The sequence below is a fragment of the Setaria italica genome, chromosome IX (genome assembly GCF_000263155.2).
Source record: "Setaria italica strain Yugu1 chromosome IX, Setaria_italica_v2.0, whole genome shotgun sequence".
NCBI classification, from domain to species: domain Eukaryota; kingdom Viridiplantae; phylum Streptophyta; class Magnoliopsida; order Poales; family Poaceae; genus Setaria; species Setaria italica.
The window spans coordinates 43,374,464-43,394,933 of NC_028458.1; the positions used below are offsets into that span (position 1 = coordinate 43,374,464).

The following is a 20,470-nucleotide window of genomic DNA, read 5'->3' on the forward strand; positions in this document are numbered from 1 at the left end:
CCTGCTACCGATGTCCTATATGCCCTCTAGGTAACAACAGCCTTGCTCCTTGTCTTGGTCGGGTAGGGGCGGGGTCGGGGGAGAAGGTGTCAGTCGGGGAGGAGTGCCGGTCGGGAAGTGCACCGGTCATGGAGGAGGTGTGGTAGGAGGCGTGGTACCGGGTACCTAGAGGGTCAGGGCTGCATCGGTGGGAGGAAGTGCGGTGAGAGGTGGAGGTTAGGGCTATCTCTTGGAAGACGAATGGATAACTATTTGGACTTTGAGCGTGTTACCAATAATATTACTAATGGACATCGGATGATCCGACGGTCACTTGGGGTAGGTATTGGATCATCCAGTACCCTCGGCCAACGCATATATGTTGGGATACGAGGTAGGCTACACTAGCGCAAATCAAAATTTCTACCGCGTAAAACCAGGAAGAACTGCCGTATAAGGATCACGGGATTACCACTCGACGCACTACTGGTGCGGAAGATGTAGATTTGCATCGATGCAGTGAAGACGATCAACGTAGTTGTACGTAGTCGATCAACGTAGTCGTACGTAGTCGATCACGTCAACGTCCAGCAGCTCCTTAGCAGCTCGTCCACGTGCAGCAAGATCGCCCTCGTGCCGCGGCTCGTCGTGGCTCGTCGGCGGCTCGTCATGGCTCGTCGGCGGCTCGTCCAAGTGCTGCAGGCGCAACACCTCCAAGGTATCTACACGTGCAGGGAGGAAGCGTCGCAAGCCGGACTGCTAGATCCGCGAGTTGCAACAGGCGAGGGCGTGGGAGGCGCGGCAGATGTGTTTCGCCAAAAAGGTGTAAACCCTAGGGCGCCCCCACCCCTCTATTTATAGAGGTTCCTAACGGGCCTCTGGGTCCGAGGCCCATTAGTACTTCTAAACCTAATCCAACTCGGATCAGATCCGAATTGGGCTTCCAGCCCCTTAAGTGTGTGACCCTATGGGTTCGGATACGTATAGACATGGCCCGAGTACTCCTACTCGGCCCAATAGTCGGTAGCGGCCTCTAGCAAGACGTGCCAACTCCTATACGCACACGAAGATCATATCAGACGAACCATCACAACATAATATACATGCTATTCCCTTTGCCTCACGATATTTGGTCTAGCTTCAAGCCGACCGCTCTTTCTCGATCCTGTGATTCGAAATCCCTTTGTAGGTTAACTCTTAACCGTACGTAGCATGGTCATGCATTTTCGGATCCGATCACTCGAGGGGCCCAGAGATATCACTCTCAATCAGAGAGGGGCAAATCCCATCTTGATTGATCATGTCTCATAGCATGCTTCTTGACAAACCCGAAAGCTACCTTTATAACTACCCTGTTACGGCATAGCGTTTGATAGCCCCTAAGTAGGTCAATCCACATCTAGAATACATGCGACAATCTCAGGTCTAAGGACAAAGCGTATATGTTGTTTAAAGAGAGAACTACTTCTCGTGTTGGGTCAGTCCTAGCACATGTCTCCACATGTGTCCACATTATTAGTTCAACATCTCCATGTCCATGACTTGTGAAACATAGTCATCAACTAATACATGTGCTAGTCTAATATTCATGTGTGTCCTCACATGAACTCCGACTAGGGACAACTTTAGAATAACCATACAAGTAAAGAGTTTCACATACAATTCACATAATTGTAAATCAATTCAAGTAGCCTTTAATGGATATTCAATGAACACAATATACAAATCATGGATACAAATGGAATATCATCATCTCTATGATTGCCTCTAGGGCATACCTCCAACAGTCTCCCACTTGCACTAGAGTCAATCTAGAAGGTACCTAATACCCACAGCTCTTACATGCGCATCATGCTTAGCCTGCGGGAGTGGTTTGGATCAGAAATGTTCAGATCCGTGTGTATTTTGCATATCTTGATCTCACCCCGGTTAACGAAGTCTCGAATGAGATGAAATCGCCGCATTACGTGTTTGTTATTCTGGTGGTTCCTTGGCTCCTTTGCTTGCGCAATTGCCCCATTATTCTCACAGTAGAGATTCAATGGGCTGGACGCATTCGGGAACACACCAAGCTCAATGAGGAAATTCCTTATCCAAACACCTTCCTTCGCGGCTTCCGAAGCCGCGATGTATTCGGCTTCTGTCGTAGAATCGGCCACCGTCTCCTGCTTGGAACTCTTCCAACTAACAGCACCACCATTTAGCGTGAACACAAATCCTGATTGTGACTTTGAATCATCTCTGTCGGTTTGGAAACTAGCATCGGTGTAACTTGTTACAACGAGCTCCTCCTCACCTCCATAGACGAGGAACATATCTTTAGTCCTTCTCAAGTACTTAAGAATATTTTTCACCGCTGTCCAATGACTCTTACCTGGATCAGATTGGTGTCTGCTTGTCATACTTAGCGCATATGAAACATCTGGGCGAGTACTTATCATTGCATACATGATAGATCCAATAGCCGAGGCATATGGCACTCTACTCATGCGATCCCGCTCATCAGCAGTCGAAGGACACTGAGTCTTGCTTAGATGTATGCCATGTGACATAGGCACGAACCCTTTCTTTGCCTCTTCCATGCTGAACCGCTTCAACACTTTGTCAATGTAAGTATCTTGGCTTAAACCTATAAGCCTTCTCGATCTATCTCTATAGATCTTAATGCCCAGAATATATGCCGTTTCCCCTAAGTCCTTCATTGAAAAACTATTTTTCAGTGAAGTCTTTACAGACTCAAGCATAGGAATGTTATTTCCAATCAATAATATGTCATCCACATATAAGATTAGAAATACTACAGAGCTCCCACTAACCTTCTTGTAAACACAAGACTCTTCTTCGTTCTTGGTGAAGTCAAACCCTTTGACCACTTCATCAAAATGAATGTTCCAACTCCTAGATGCTTTCTTCAATCCATAAATGGATCTCTGAAGCTTGCATACCTTTCCAGCATTTTTCGGATCGACAAAACCCTCGGGCTGTATCATATACACGTCCTCAGCTAGGTTTCCATTCAAGAAAGCTGTCTTGACATCCATCTGCCATATCTCATAATCGAAATATGCAGCTATAGCTAGAATAATCTGAATGGACTTAAGCATCACTACGGGCGAGAAGGTCTCGTCATAGTCAACTCCTTGAACTTGTCGAAAACCTTTTGTGACAAGTCGTGCTTTATAGATGTGAACATTTCCATCCATGTCCTTTTTCTTCTTATAGATCCACTTGCACTCTATGGCTTTAACACCATCAGGCGGGTCAACCAAGTTTCAAACTTGATTGTCTCCCATGGACTCTATTTCAGATTGCATGGCACTCTGCCATTTTTCGGAGTCTGGGTCCATCATTGCTTCTGCATATGTCGCAGGCTCATCATTGTGCAACAATAATATTTCCCGCATTTCGCGGAGCCTTGCTGACCTTCGTGGTTGTGGCGGTGCTTCTCTTGCCATGGGTATCTCAACTTGTTCTGCTACGTTAGCATCACTCATTGATTCTTGCCCGATCAGCTCATCTTGAACTTCTTCAAGATGCACTGTCTTTCCACTCTTTTCTCCTTTGAGAAACTCTTTCTCTAGGAAAACCCCGTTCCGAGCGACAAACACTTTGCCTTCTGATCGGTTGTAGAAATAATATCCCAAAGTTTCCTTTGGATATCCCACGAAAATTCACTTATCCGACTTGGGTGTGATCTTGTCCGACTGAAGTCGCTTGACAAACACTTCACATCCCCAAATCTTTAGAAAAGACAAACTAGGAACCTTTCCAGTCCATATCTCATATGGTGTCTTAACTATGGACTTAGATGGTACCTTATTAAGTGTGAAAGCTGCTGTTTCTAGAGCGTATCCCCAAAATGACAACGGTAGGTCCGACTGGCTCATCATTGATCGAACCATGTCTAACAAAGTTCGATTACGTCGCTCGGATACACCGTTTCTCTGAGGTGTTCTAGGTGGCGTAAGTTGTGGAACAATTCCGCAACTCTTTAGATGATTGCTAAACTCGTGGCTCAAATACTCGCCTCCACGATCAGATCGTAAGGCCTTAATTTTCTTGCCACGCTGATTTTCAACTTCATTTTGAAATTCCTTGAACTTTTCAAAGGTTTCAGACTTGTGCCTCATCAAGTAGACATAGCCATATCTACTAAAATCATCAGTGAAAGTTATGAAGTATTGGAATCCTCCTCTAGCCATCGTGCTCATTGGTCCGCATACATCACTATGTACGAGTTCCAACAAGTCTACTGCTCTCTCAGGAAATCCTGCGAAAGGGGTCTTGGTCATCTTGCCTAGCAAGCAAGCCTCACATGTCTCGTATGATTCAAAATCAAACGAAGTTAGAAGTCCATCAGAATGGAGCTTCTTCATGCGCTTTTCACTTATATGACCCAAACGACAATGCCACAAGTAGGTAGGACTCAAATCATTAGGCCGAGGCCTTTTAGCACTTACGTTACAGACAGGTGAACCATCAAGATTTAAAACAAATAATCCATTCACAATGGGTGCAAAAGCCATAAACATATCATTCTTAGAGATCACACAACCATTGTGTTCACTCGCAAATGAATAATCATCCTTCATCAAGCATGAAGGAGACAAAATGTTTCGACTTAAACTAGGAACGAAATAACAATTATTCAACTCCATAATAAATCCTGACGGGAGGTGGAGTTGCATCGTCCCGACGGTCAATGCAGCAACTCTTGCATTATTGCCCACGCAGAAATCAACTTCTCCTCTTTCCACGCTTCTACTTCTTATCATTCCCTGCATCGAATTGCAAATATGAGCAACCGATCCGGTATCAAATACCCAAGAATTAATAATTGTATCAGCGAGAAAAAATTGTCTATAACATTAATAACGAGCGTACCTGAGGTAGAAGTACTCTTACTTCCGCCATTCTTCAACGAAGCTAGGTACTGCTTGCAGTTTCTCTTCCAGTGACCAAGTTCATGACAGTAAAAGCACTCTTTGTCTGGAACAGGTCCAGGTCCAGCTTTAACCTTGGGTGTTGGGTTTGGCTTGGACGTTCCAGCCTTGCCCTTCTTCTTCCAAGAATTGCCCTTCTTCTTAGAGCTAGGCTTGTTCTGTATAGCCATCACATGGCTGGTACTAGCGCTTTTCTTAATGTCTACCTCTGCTGTCTTGAGCATACCACACAGTTCATTCAGACCCTTCTCCGTCCCATGCATATGGTAGTTCGAGATGAAGTTCCCATAGCTAGGTGGAAGAGATGAAAGAATGAAGTCAGTGGCCAACTCTTTGCCCATTGGGAAGCCCAGCTTCTCCAATCGCTGAGTGTAACCAACCATCTTGATTACATGTGGTCCTACTGCTGCGCCTTCTGCTAGCTTGCACTCCAGAAAGGCTTTGGACACATTGAACCTTTCAGTCCTAGCCTGTGTCTGGAACATGTCTTTGAGCGCCACGATCATATCGTGTGCCTCATGATTTGTTTCGAACTGCATCTGCAGCTCGGGTTCCATGCAAGCAAGCATAAGGCAGCTTACCTCAAGATTAGGATCAAATGCCTTCTTGTAAGCAGCCTTAACGACAGCTGATGCATCATCAGCAGGTACTGGTGGTAGTGGGGTGTCTAGAACATCTTCCTTTTTATCGGCCCTGAGAACAATTCTCAGGTTATGGATCCAATCCGAGTAGTTTGTTCCATTCAACTTGTCCTTCTCAAGGACCGAACGCAAAGCAAACGATGTGGTGGTGTTGCTAGGTGCCATTTAATCTACAACAAAAGTAATGCAAAATACACTAAGACAAACGTATCCATGATAGAGCAAATCACATTAAGCTATTTTAACAGAATCTACTCCCACTAAAATCAATATCCCTCTATTGAAACTTAGTGATTCAGGATCCACAACTAACAAGTCTACTAGTGAGCTTTAGCATCACCGCTAGCAAACAAGGTAGATCGGTAAGCAACTTTTGCTAATCATATCACATATGACTCCTGTTGTTGGGTGACATCTCTATGTCTCGGCGCCCAACCTTTATGCCCCAAGGTCCTTAACCGTTAAGATAACCTTGTTAAGCAAACCAACCCTTATGCGCGTAAGCGTCCGACACAAACCCGTCTAGTCAAGGAAAACTAGTGGTACCCTAATTTTATAGACCCACCACTAATTGTACAAGACATGGGACGGTGCAAGTTTTAGTTGGGAGGGCATACTAACTTAAACTTTGTGAGGGATCGTTCTACTTCTAACATCACAGCATGCAGAAAGTAAAACATAAACAGAATAGCATTCACACAGTTGTGACACAGTATGGCCCATTTTTTCTTATGGTGATCTCCATCTCCATAGGATCTGTTCACCATGGTGATCTCCATCTCCATGTTCCATGTGCGCCATCCTCCTGGTGATGAGTCCTCCAAGAACTAGAACATGCTATTACGCCTAATAGCTAGTAAGGAAGCTAGTAATGAAGATTACATAGTTGCTTGGATCATCACAGATTGGTACGCAGACCATTAAATACGTTAAGGTGACAACACATATGGCTCCTGCCGTGTTACCGTACGCGTGACACACAGGTCACGAATGAGTTACACACATGCATCACATACACAAAGGGGCCATACTGATCACAAGATATATACATACATCCTGCAAAATAGAGTTAGGCGTTCTAACGTTCCAAACTTCGGATGCCCGAAACTCCATCTTCCAAGCCGAATTTGGGAAATCTAATTTCACCGAAAAAGGCAAAGCAGTTGAATTTCATGTGTAACTTTTTCTGTAGATCAATTTTCATATAAAATTTGCCCTGATCCGAGATCGTACCGAAAAGTTACAGCTGATTTACCGAAGCATACACATACGGCAAAAATCCCGACCCCGGTAGTAGATCCCATCTACTTTTGCACATCTAATGCGCCTGGCGTATGACCCTGGATTTCGATTCAACCAATCATTTTGATCTTCGCTCACTGCAACTGGATTTACGTGTATCACTTAACTCCGATGGCGGAAACCGACCGGTAGGAGTATGTCGTTACACTACCATTGCAGCAAGAGCACGAAACCAGAACATAGATCAAACTGAAAACTCACATATCTCCATATGCACACATCCCGAATCCAAAACTAAACAGCTACAGCTCATGATACCACTGTTGGGATATGAGGTAGGCTACACTAGCGCAAATCAAAATTTCTACCGCATAAAACCAGGAAGAACTGCCGTATAAGGATCACGGGATTACCACTCGACGCACTACTGGTGCGGAAGATGTAGATTTGCGTCGATGCAGTGAAGACGATCAACGTAGTTGTACGTAGTCGATCAACGTAGTCGTACGTAGTCGATCACGTCAACGTCCAGCAGCTCCTTAGCAGCTCGTCCACGTGCAGCAAGATCGCCCTCGTGCCGCGGCTCGTCGTGGCTCGTCGGCGGCTCGTCATGGCTCGTCGGCGGCTCGTCCAAGTGCTGCAGGCGCAACACCTCCAAGGTATCTACACGTGCAGGGAGGAAGCGTCGCAAGCCGGACTGCTAGATCCGCGAGTTGCAACAGGCGAGGGCGTGGGAGGCGCGACAGATGTGTTTCGCCAAAAAGGTGTAAACCCTAGGGCGCCCCCACCCCTCTATTTATAGAGGTTCCTAACGGGCCTCTGGGTCCGAGGCCCATTAGTACTTCTAAACCTAATCCAACTCGGATCAGATCCGAATTGGGCTTCCAGCCCCTTAAGTGTGTGACCCTATGGGTTCGGATACGTATAGACATGGCCCGAGTACTCCTACTCGGCCCAATAGTCGGTAGCGGCCTCTAGCAAGACGTGCCAACTCCTATACGCACACGAAGATCATATCAGACGAACCATCACAACATAATATACATGCTATTCCCTTTGCCTCACGATATTTGGTCTAGCTTCAAGCCGACCGCTCTTTCTCGATCCTGTGATTCGAAATCCCTTTGTAGGTTAACTCTTAACCGTACGTAGCATGGTCATGCATTTTCGGATCCGATCACTCGAGGGGCCCAGAGATATCACTCTCAATCAGAGAGGGGCAAATCCCATCTTGATTGATCATGTCTCATAGCATGCTTCTTGACAAACCCGAAAGCTACCTTTATAACTACCCTGTTACGGCATAGCGTTTGATAGCCCCTAAGTAGGTCAATCCACATCTAGAATACATGCGACAATCTCAGGTCTAAGGACAAAGCGTATATGTTGTTTAAAGAGAGAACTACTTCTCGTGTTGGGTCAGTCCTAGCACATGTCTCCACATGTGTCCACATTATTAGTTCAACATCTCCATGTCCATGACTTGTGAAACATAGTCATCAACTAATACATGTGCTAGTCTAATATTCATGTGTGTCCTCACATGAACTCCGACTAGGGACAACTTTAGAATAACCATACAAGTAAAGAGTTTCACATACAATTCACATAATTGTAAATCAATTCAAGTAGCCTTTAATGGATATTCAATGAACACAATATACAAATCATGGATACAAATGGAATATCATCATCTCTATGATTGCCTCTAGGGCATACCTCCAACAATATAGCCATTGGACCTCTCTGCCCAAAATTCGTCCGATACTTCATCCGATGGTCATCGGATCATCTGGTGATTCATCCGAGGTACCATTGGGTCATCCGATGCTGAAAAGATTTCACTGATTCATCTGCCGCTCAAAAAAGTAGGTCATCGGAACATCCGATGGACCTGTTCATCTACAACCGCTACTATAATCATCGGATGATCCGATGCATTCTGTTAATACCCATCGGATCATCCGGTGCCCTAGGTTTTACTTATGTGCGTTGTACTAATTGCGCTGATGCTTGCTCCAGTGCACCATTGGATCATTTCGTGCTATGTATTTTTCTGAGTTGAACACCACCATTTGGACACATGAATACCGTCACTTGGATACTCTAGAATAATTCTAGATACTACCATGGTTTGGACACTCAAATACAATAATTTGGATCTTGGCATGGTTTGTTTTGTATTCTTGAGACTTATAAAAACCTATAAGGTACACTCTTGAGAAATTATTAGTCCCAATAAATATGGTATCACTCAATCATCAAAATCACAAACTACCACCTGTCGGACCACGTTTCTTACATTGTACCAGCACGCATTAAATGACCTTATAATCATCCTAACGAACTGCGCCTTTCAAAATGAGAAGGATCCTACAAAAGTTTACTTTCACAACCACCAACTAACAATACACATATACTAAAAAAACAAATAGACGTACACTAATCTGTAGGTGTTTTGTTTCTTCATCCCACCTGGCAATTAGCCTAGTATAATAATGTCCTTGGTAGAACAACTTTAATTAAATCCGAATGTGCAAACCACAAACAAATTTGCCGAAATCAATCCAAAAGCCTAGTCAGACTGCTTTGTTACTGCCTGGCGGACGGACTGCGCGTCCACACCACCCTCCCGTCGCCGAAGCCGCACGCAATCCTCGCCGGCCGCGCCCAAGCAGGCGCCGCCGCCGTCGCCAATGCCGCAGCGGGCCTCGCGGCAGCTTGTTGTCCGTCAGCGAGCAGCACGGGGCGGCGGCAGAGCGGGCACTCGGGGCGCAGCGGCAGCCACCTGCCAATGCAGTCCGCGTGGAACGCGTGGCCGCACGCCGGCAGCGCCCGCACCGCCGGCCCGTCGGGGCCGGAGCGCTCCTCCGCCGCTCCAGCCGGCAGCTCGGACAGGCACACCGCGCACTCGCGCGACCGGGCCGGCTGCAAAACCGCGTCCCCCGCCTCCGCCACAGTGGCGCCGCCCCTCCGCGCCTCGTCGTACGACGACGACGGCGACGTGAGGGCCAGAACGGCCGCCGCCGCGCAGGCGGCCACGGTCACGGCGCCCGCGGCGGTGACGACGGCCATTTCCGCCGGCGTCGGCGAATTGGATCCTTTGCTGCTCGCTTATGCTTTGCGTGCGTGCGGCGGCGTCGGTGCACGGACGCGATGCGTGCGCGTGTTGTATATAGCCGCGAGAGAGGAGGCGACGTGGGCGCATCAACGCCAGCTCGCTCGCCAAGGGTGAGGTGAGGGGGAGCACATCACACAACCGAAAGACTCCGACATGAAAGCGACTTCCTATCACGTCGCATCAACTCCAGCTCGCTCGCCAAGGGTGAGGTGAGGTGAGGGGGAGCACATCGCACAACCGAAAGACTCCGACATGAAAGCGACTTCCTATCTTTTTTTCTTCCGAACCACACTACATGTTTCTACTAATATAGAAGAAAAATACAATATGAAAGATCACAGTTAGGAAAAAAAATAAAACTCGGCCGGTTGGATTGGAATATCACCAGGGTCACACCCATTCAACTCACACGCAACACCCGACCTGTTGGATTAGGACATCAACGCGGCGGTACCACTCAACTCAGCACCTACAGATGGCCGATTGGATTGGAACATCAATAAGACCATACCACTCGACTCAAAGAAGCGTCACATTCCAAAGTGAACCACAAACCCCACCGGGGAAGACGACCGAGCACCGAGAACGGCCGCCGCTATGCGTGACCGACTGCCGCGAGGTCACAAAGAAACCACAAGTGTTGCGCCTCATCCAACAATGCCCAGCCGCCCATCGCAGGGGTGAACTCTTAGACGCAGGCAAGGACAAGGAGTGCAAAGGGAGAGGGAGAGAGAGAAGAAGAATCCACTCATCCCCCACACGAACCCGTTAATGCCGAACGACCAAGGGCACCATCATCATGTGGATGAACTGCCAGCAAAGTGGAGAGACCAAAACAGGAACCCAAAAGCGACGCCTTCAGGAAGGAAAAAGGACGCCAAAACGCGCCACTGCTGCCTGCACAAGAGATCCTGGGCAAGATTTTCACCCAGGTGATCTGCCATGGGGAATGGTGACACCTCAACAACGCCCTCAAGAGGGAACGCGGCGTTCGAAAACGTCGCCGTTGTCAGCCTAGCTAGAAGCCAGGCAAGGCTTTCACCAGAAAGTCTCCATCCCCTTGCCGCCGTAGTTCCATCGCCTTCCCAATCCACCAACACAGCCACCGTCATCGCCGCGCATCCATGGTTGTCACCATCCGTCATCGGTCACTAGAGATGACCTGCGAGTGTCCCCGCTCTCTCCAGATGCCACAATACACATCGCAGGCATCACCGCCGCGCACACCGCGGGCAACCATAGCCGCGCACACCGTGGGCGTCCCTACCGCAACGCTGCCGGAGCTGCAACCGCCTCTGGAAACGAAGGTGGCCATGCACGCGTACCACCCGTCGCCATGGCCGAACCACAGGCATCACGGCCTCACCACCAAGGGACAACCTGTACCTCTGCACCACTGCGCCTCTCGCACGCGCCGGTCGCCATCCGCTCCTTCTCGCATCCGCCTCCGGGCCTCCTTGTGCCAAGCCGCTGCTGCGCAGCCTGCCGCCGCTCAGCCACCTCCTCATCCGCGAGTGACAGCTACCGCGCCGCAGCTGCCTTCACGCCCACAGGCAGTTGATGCAGGCCCCCTCTTCTTTGAGCACATGCGCCACCGCTGCACCCCCAGATCTGGCCGCCTCCCACGCAGCTCCCTTCCTCCACACCTGCTTCCTTGCCTCTCCACTCCACCGGCCACCATTGGCCCGGATCTGGCCATCCCCGGCTAGCACCACACTAGATCTGTCGGCCGCCACTTCTAGCCGTTGCAGCCTCCACAGGGAAGATGCCTCTGCTGCCGCTATCCTCGAAGCTCGCCAGGCTTCCAGCCAGCTTCTCCAGCGGTAGCAAAGGTAGGTAAAGGTGTCTGGGAATGTGGCGGTAGCGGATGTGGTGGTCGCCACCCGAGCCGCCCGTCACGGACGACGTGTGGGCCTTCTTCCTGCCACTTCCTATCCTTTGAATCCTTCTTCTTTTTTCCTTTCTTTTTTCGGATGCTTAAAGAAAGGGATATATACGGGATTAAGCTAGCTTTGTGAACCTGATCTGGTTGTTGAAGCCGTTTGTTACATTTCATACATGAAAGATGTCCTTAATTTGGTTGCATATATAGAGAAAATTTCTTATTTGACACTAGAATCTGACTAAATTCCTTATTTGTTATATGACACCGGGTTCTATCTTTTATTCCTTATTTAACATTTTCATCACTTTTGTCACATAAGTCGAACAAAACAACCATCAAATCACCTCCAAATTTTGTGAAACTTTTTTTGATAATAGAACAAATGAAGATGAGTCCATTTTGCTTAAACACATACATTTACCTTTGCCATTTTCAAATTAAAATTCACCGAATCTGACTACTTTTGAAGCATATTTGAATTTTTATGGTGCCAAAATGCTTTGCAAAAATTATGGAAAGCAACTAATATTCCTTACATGAGATGTAGTAACTTATAAAATTATTTTCTACCATAAGTTACATAAAGAATTACAAGGTTTTTTTAAATTTTCCCAAACTTAACGTTCTTCATAATTCTCTATAAGTTTTGCTAGGAAATAATTTAATGAGTTCCAACATCTGATGTGAGTAATATTAGTTATTTTCTATAATTTTTAAAGTATTTTGATGCCATAAAAATTTCAGAGAACTTATAAAGGTAGCCTAAGTTGGTGGATTTTAATTTCAAAACCGTAAAGGTACATGTGTCCTTTTAAGAAATATGGGTTCATATTCATTTGTTGCATAACTGCAAAAGGTTTCATGATTTTTGGAGGTGATTTGTAGATCGTTTCACCTGACTTATCTAACACAACGGAAATGTCAAATAAGCAATGGAAGTTAGAAGTTGGTATCATATGAGGAAGGGAAAACTTTTTAGGGTCAAGAAAGGAATTAACTTAACTTCCAATGTCAAATAAGGAATTTTGTGCTGCTTGTGTCATGTGTGTTTCCTGCACCTGCCCAATCATTCAGATGTTATGGATCATCTGCTATAGGACCAAAGCATGTATTGGCGCATGCTGAATTTCAACGGCTGCAACAGTTTTGCCATTGATCGATGCCGAAAACTGAGTAACTATACCGCCAGGAAATGTAGAGCAAAAGCAGCTAACAGCCCGACGACGCTAACAAGAGGGAACCATGCATGCCGCCCTCCGTTATTAGGGAAAAAAAAAAGGATGACAGAAATTAGACCAAGTCCTCATAGCCAGCAGAGATTTATCGTTGATGTTTTACAGAACTACAACTTGCATTCCATCGTTAAGCACATTTCGCATTGGAGAATCCCTAGCTAGTTGGCCCAGCCGCGTACCTTCATGGTGCATCGACGATCATCCAAAATACAGATGGCAAGGGCCCACCTTCATATATAGCGGCATCCTCTGAAATTTCCTGAGTAACACATCGTGGCGTGGCCAAAGCCCCAAAGGGTTTAATTTTTCGATTCAAGTAGCGAACGCGTGCGTTTTTGGCATATTATCAAAGAATAAAGTGTTCCATGTCCTTAAATTAAATGTGGGCAGGCACGTTACACTATGGTAGAAAAGTTTTGTGCTGGCGGCTAAAAGAGATCCGTGGCGATGGGTTTCATACCCGCCAGCAACTTTCTACCAACACAAATACCTATGTACCCTGGCCAGTTAAAATTGTGCATAGTCACTGAAATCTTATGAACCCATCAATAGTGGTTAAGACCTTAAAATTAATATTATACAAATTTTAGTTTCACCCCTAAACATGATGTTACAAGTATTACCACCTTGTCCACCCGTTGTTTCACCACATAATTTCAAGTGAAAAATGTTGAGAAATGGTATCTTTGAATTGTGAAGAAGAAAAATGTTTTTTTATGGCAGCTTTTTCTTCTTCATTTGAGAGACAAGGCAGCCTCGCTATGTTTCTATGGCAAGGCCTATCGAGAGTTGACCTGATTATTTTGCGGCCCAGCTAGAAAAAAAGTCCGATTTATTTCGGATCGAATATCCTGGCCCTGACCATCCTATGGACGTCGTTGTCGGGCCGAGTTTTTGACTGGACTCGAGCATCTCATTCTTTTTTATAAAAAAATAAATAAAATTAATTGTTTGGCTTTCTTGTTTGATTTTCGTTTTCAACGTCCAGCCCATAGTCAGCGTGAGCGGGCCAAAACCTACCGTATTCGGGTCAGGCTGGACGGCCTGCTCGCTTGTGCTACTGCAGCTTCTGCCCAGCGCAGCTGCTCGGCTACAAAGCCCCAGGCAGCTGCAACCTGATTACTACTTACTAGAGCTAATAGCTTGCACACCAGTAAACAAACAGCTATTTCGTGACCTGGGCTTTCATAATGTCATCAGGGGCGTGCATAAGTATGATGATGGCCCTGAAAGACAGGCGGCGCCTGTTCACTCACAGGCTGCGTGCTGGCCTGCTGGGCTATCTGAGCCATTGCTACTGCAGAGCCCATCTACATGCTGGCGATTCTTTGCCGAATTAAGGTACACACTCCCATGATTTTTTTTCCCATGGCTATTATACAAGTACGAAAATATACTAAGGGGTGTTTGGATCCTGAAGCTAAAGTTTAGTCCGTGTATCGGATATTCGGATACTAATTAGGAGGACTAAACATGAGCTAATTACAAAACTAATTACAGAACCCCTAGGCTAAATCGCGAGACGAATCTATTAAGCCTAATTAATCCATGATTAGCGAATGTTTACTGTAGCACCATATTGTCAAATCATGGACTAATTAGGCTTAATAGATTCGTCTCGCGATTTAGCCTAGGGGTTGTGAAATTGGTTTTGTAATTAGTCTATATTTAATACTCCTAATGAGTGTTCAAACATTTGATGTGACATGGGCTAAAATTTAGCCCGGGAATCCAAACACCCCATTATGCTTGCCACCACCACGGCACCACGCAAGTACACTACACCTTACACAGTTACCGGCTCATAGCCATCAGGATTGGAACCATGCATAGATCTGTGTGGCACCCTCAAACAATGGACACCATTGCATGTTTGAGCCGGACTGCCCGACGGATTTGATGGGAAAGTGGAGTCCTACTCACCCTGCCATGGGGCTGCCATTGGCATGCCTTGTCTGCTATCGATCAAGTCACTTTGGTGGCTGAACAACCGAGCCTCAGCTGCTGCGTGTCCTAGAGGTCACAGTGGCACCCAACAGGGTTGAGAGTGTCGGTGTCACTTGGTGGCATAGCTTCTGCTCGTTGTTCACCCATCGGGCGGGATCGAGTCCTCCTCTGCATCTCTGCCTGGAGAGGCCAGGAGCAAACCGGTCGCCTGATCGAAGACTACAAGTATCAATGTATCATCCATGACCCCATGTCACCATGTGCAACTTGGTAGAGTTCCGTTGTCAAAGCCACACGCGCACAGAGAGAAGTCGTGGCATTATTTACTGCACTTCAGGTTACCTGCCTGCCTGTGAAAATAGGAGTGAGCAGTGAGGCTTATCTGAGCTCAATCTTACTATTATAAATTGGAGGAGGTGAAGCCACATGGGATTCTAAGTTGACACCTTAGAAAAAAGAGAAATATTAGAAATTTTTTTAAAAAAGCAAAACATCTGGTCATCAGTGAACAACCATTGGATCTATAATGTTTTCTAAACAATTACCCACCTATGCCATTATGAAAATAGCCTAAAGTAACCCCCTAAATCTATATCCAAACTACCCACCTCGCCATTACATAAAATAGACCAAAGTAACCCCGTAATATTCATCTAAATTACCCACTTATGCCATTATACAAATACTTTAAAATAACAAAATAAATTTGCAACTAAATTGCCAACCACTAATACTTAAAAATAACTAAAGTAACCTTTTCAATTTGCATCTATATTACCCACATATACCATTATTAAAAATAACATGAGCTAACAAAATCTAAATCACCTTCATTAAAAATATAGCTAAATATACACCAATATATAATTTTAAATTGTCTATTTCTTGCACTATTGATATATGATATAATAATTAAGATATATGTGCATGATGCGTGTCACCATTTATAAAGATATAGAGGAAGTGACAAGAAAATAGTTTTGTATGTTAAAATATAGCTCAAACTTAGGGTTCATCAAACAAATTTAAGCGTATACATGTGATGCAAAGTGAAAAGTCAAATATTATAATGTGGATTAAAATATTATAGAGTTATTACTAACTGAAATCTATCACAATTGGATGAAGATAATAAGTATATATTTATATAGTATAGTGTTCGAATATTTAATAAATAAGAGGTAGCTCAAGGTAATAATTTTGTAGCAATGTGGACTCATTTATTCCATTGGAGGCTCCACATTATTTCTCACAAGACACTAGAAAAAATATAAATCCTAAAAATTCTCAAAAAATCAGAAACATCAAGCATCAATAATGTAAACTCTAATAATCATATATAGTCATTGATCTTTTATATTTTCTAAAAAGCTATCATTATGAAAATATTCCAAAGTAAACCACTAAACATATATCTAAATTGCCCATTATAAAAAATAATCTAGAAAAACTCATATCATTATAAAGTATAATTAAAATGACATTCTAAATTTGTATCTAAGTTACCCACGTACGTTATTATTGAAAATAACCTAAAGCAAATACCTAAATCTTAATATGATAATATTCATGTTCATCATATTTCTAGTTCAAAAATAAACTAATATATAATTCTAAATTATCTATTTATGTTATTGTTTATACACAAATACTAAGTTAAAGTATATACGCATGATGGGTGTAGTGTCACCATGTAGACCATTTATACATGTGTGTAAGGAAGTGATGAAAAATATTGATTTTTATGCTAAACACAATGTATGGAGGTGCGATACAAAATAGCAAAAGTACGAATGTGGATGAAAAAGTGTATAGAGTGATTACTAATTAAAAATAAATCACACTAGACAAAGATAAGTACACATATATGAGTATTAAGTTAAGAGTTTTGCTCCAATGGTCCCTTCCGTGAAAATTGCACAATTCTTAAAGCAAGCAAGTAATTAAATTTAATTAATTTCGTCTTGGGTCTTGCTTGGGCCCAGCCCTACCTGTGCCCAAACCGAGCCCGGTCTGCGCCCACTTATCGTGGGTCTTGTCCGCTGGCGCTTCGCATGAGCCTGGCTTCTGGGAGGGCTGCGGCGGCGCCACCGAGAGAGAGTTCCGGGCGGCCGTCGCCGAGGACGACTTCGATCCACAGAAGTGACGAGAGGGATCAGGCGGTGGCCAATGCGAGCCGGAACGGCAACAGCGCTCTCGCGGACGTGGAAGGCGGCGGTGGAGCGTGGGGGCTGAGGCCACGAGACTCCGCGCTACACCGCTGGGGAAGCCAATCCATGTCTGTTGTGAACAAGTCGTCTTCTTGTTTGTCAAGGGTTCATCAACGTCCAGGTCTTCACTTAGCCGCCTACCAGGTGTTCGGCGGTTTGGATGAACCAACACACCGATGTGCAGCATCTGCGATCGCGGGTGCCAGTGCCACACTGTGAATTCAACAAGATCATCAATCATGGCTAGCTCAACTATTGCAATTGCAAAGGAAACGTTGATGAAATGTATAGAACTCTTCCATGGGATGAGAGTCGCACGAGAGGAACACGTGCTCTAGTGCCAATTTCTGGTTTACCATGAGGCTTTATGATGTTTTTTTTATCCATTCGAACATTTCTTTTTTTTTTTGAAAGACATCCATTCCAACATTTCCATGCCCTGCAATCTCTTTTCAATGCAGAAATATTGTTCCTCCCAAATATTGTAAGAGGTGTCCGGAAGAGAAATAGAACTATCCTGGAACACTCGAAATGGACATGATTGCAAGTTCACAAGGAATTATTGTTTCATATGTGTTCTGCTTCCAGACTCCGAGCTGATGCTTTACCTACTCCACTATAAGGCCCTATGCATGGGCATCTTCAAAGCCCACATGGCTGTCAAACTGCAATCCTGATGTTCATACCGTCATACGCATACAAGCTGAAGGAGTGCATCCGCAGGAACGCAGAGGCAACGTTTGTAACTCAAAGAATCAACGAAAGAAAAAGAAACTAGTACTTGCAGACCAGCGTTTAACTAGTTTGGCACAAGGTGGACATCTGACCAAGTTCTAAACCTTAGGCAACTTGTTTAGCAAAGGCATAACCAATAAGGTTTATACATATGGCTAATCAGTAGCCTTAAAAATTGACCGGCTGAAGAGACTAAATACAACTCAAACATTATGCAAATGGCCATTAAAACCCAGGAACCTGAAACTCTGTAGAATGTGAATGTCAACTATGTCAACTGAACCAACTACTCCTTGTTCGGGTTCGAAAAAAAAAACTACTTCTGGTTCAGTCAAATCGTAAAACGCCTGGTGGGAGGCAGGGTGCCAACGAACACTTTTAACGACGAGAATTTTGCCGTAGCCAAAAGATGCGAACGGAGGTGGGTGGCTTTGGCGCGGATGGACAGGAGTGGCGCTAGTTGACAATGGACGTATTCACCGTTGCTGCGGCGAGCCAGGGAGGCTGCTATGCGCCTATGGTGACGAAACGGATCGGGTCGGAATCGAAGCGGTGGTGCACACCTCTTGACCCCCCGCATGGATGTCGATGCGCCGCCGCCGCCGTCGCTTCGTTCGATATCGCGCGCAGAATGAGCCGGCGACAATGCGAGGGCTTGGGGTCTCACATGGGGACGAGGCGGGCTTGAACCTGGAGTGGGCAGGGCCGGGCCCAGTTGAGACTGGGACTAAATTAATTAAATTTAATTGTTTGATTGCTTTAAGAATCGTGCAAATTTCTTGGAAGGGTTCACCGGAGCAAAACTCTTAAGTTAAAGTATTAAAACAACGAGAGAGCAGGAGAGAGCAGTAGGTAAACAATTTTGATTATAAGCTAAGAGTCTAATTTCTAAATAATTTTTATATACAATAACTTTTTAAAATGTTAATTCGTGCTCCGGGTTGATAGTGTAACCAAAATAACTCAGCTTTTCTTTTTTCCCCGGCTTCAACAAAGTAGCAGTGCCAGATCAGACATGTCTTAAATATCTTATTTTCAAGGAAATCACTATTTGCCTCTTGACCATGTTATGAGTGGCAGTGGGAACTTCACGTAAAACAGGACTTTACAACAAATCTTTGCTAGTCGTAAACACAGGTTATCCTCATGCGATTCGAGAAAGGTCGGCCTGAGTTGGTGCCATGGCATCTGTCTTGTGGATACCAAAGTCGAAGACACATCCTACCTTAGCTTAGGACAACCCTAGATAGCATCCAAAACTTGCATGGTACTCCAAAAGCCATGTGCACCCTCTTTTCAACGAAGAGCAACGTCATATTATATTGTGAACGGTACCACTTCACCTAAAGAAACAGTACCACTTCACCTAAAGAAACAAACATGGATACTGCGCCATATCACGGTAAAAGGCAGACAAGTCATGTTATTTCGTTCAAGCACTGCCACGCACTGCTGATCTTAATCTGGATGGTGCTGATTTCTCATTGCAAATGATTTATTGACCTCGATCAGGGCGATGTACAAATACAGAATTTGCTCCATCAGCAAAAAGGCAAGGGCATTAAGAAACAGAATAATTCCTCATGTAAGCAATTAATCAAGTATGTTCAGAAGGTAATGAGTAAGCCCTGGCGGCATGCGCATAAATTCAAAACCCTAACAAACCTGAAAATCTCATAACCACCGGCAGCAGTACCCTGATCCTCATGGTTCAATGTAGGGCTGGGCTGGGCTGGGCTCGGCTCGGTTTGGCTCGTTAGGAGGCTGGCTCGTTAACAAAACGAGGCTGGCTCGGCTCAGCTTGAGCCAGCTCATTAGGCTCGCGAGCCAAATATAAATATGAGATTATCATATTAACATATATAAAATAAAATAAAATATAGCAATTATAAAGTTCTAAACCTCTAAAATTCATCATCTATGGAACATGCACAACACAAGCCACACTTATTGAGCAGTTGAGCCATGTTGGCTGCTCGGCCTCATTAACGGCTCGAGCCAGCTCGTTAACGAAACGAGCAAAAACTGCTGCTTGGCTGTAAAAAAATCGATCCACCCGAGCTACGTTTGAGCCGAGCCAGCTCGCGAGTTGTGAGCTTGGCGTCCAGCCCCAGTTCAATGGCAGTTTGTTGGAATGTAGCTACCATGCATCCCTTTTGTCAGAGGGTACAATCTGTATAGATTAAGATGCCACACCAAATGACTGAACTAACCAAAGAACATCAAAGAGAATTGTCATCTTGCATTGAACCATATGCTGGTTGCTTGCACCGGCAGTTCTGCATGCCCAAGTTAAAGGCAAGTTATTGGACAGCGCCATCGTACAAATACGTCTGGATACAATAATGATAATATCGAATGCTCGATTTCAAGATTCCACAAAGTTGACAGGCAAAGATGTTGATCAAATGCAGGGCTAGAATTTATCCCCTCAATGTATAACTTGTTCCGTTAGCTTCTCGTTACGTTTCCTCGACTTTGTCGATCCTTAGAAATCATGTGAAAAATTCTTAATCGACAGTTACCTTGAAC

At 45.1% G+C, this 20,470-nt stretch overlaps 1 protein-coding gene across 1 annotated transcript; it reads right to left on the reverse strand.

Annotated features, from left to right (window-relative positions):
* Window positions 1–9,003: 9,003 nt before the first annotated feature.
* Window positions 9,004–9,971, reverse strand: LOC101752985 (RING-H2 finger protein ATL74). Its single transcript, XM_004984039.3, has one exon. It carries the CDS (start codon window positions 9,878–9,880, stop codon window positions 9,398–9,400), a length of 483 nt encoding a protein of 160 aa, XP_004984096.1. The 5' UTR covers window positions 9,881–9,971; the 3' UTR covers window positions 9,004–9,397.
* Window positions 9,972–20,470: the final 10,499 nt, after the last annotated feature.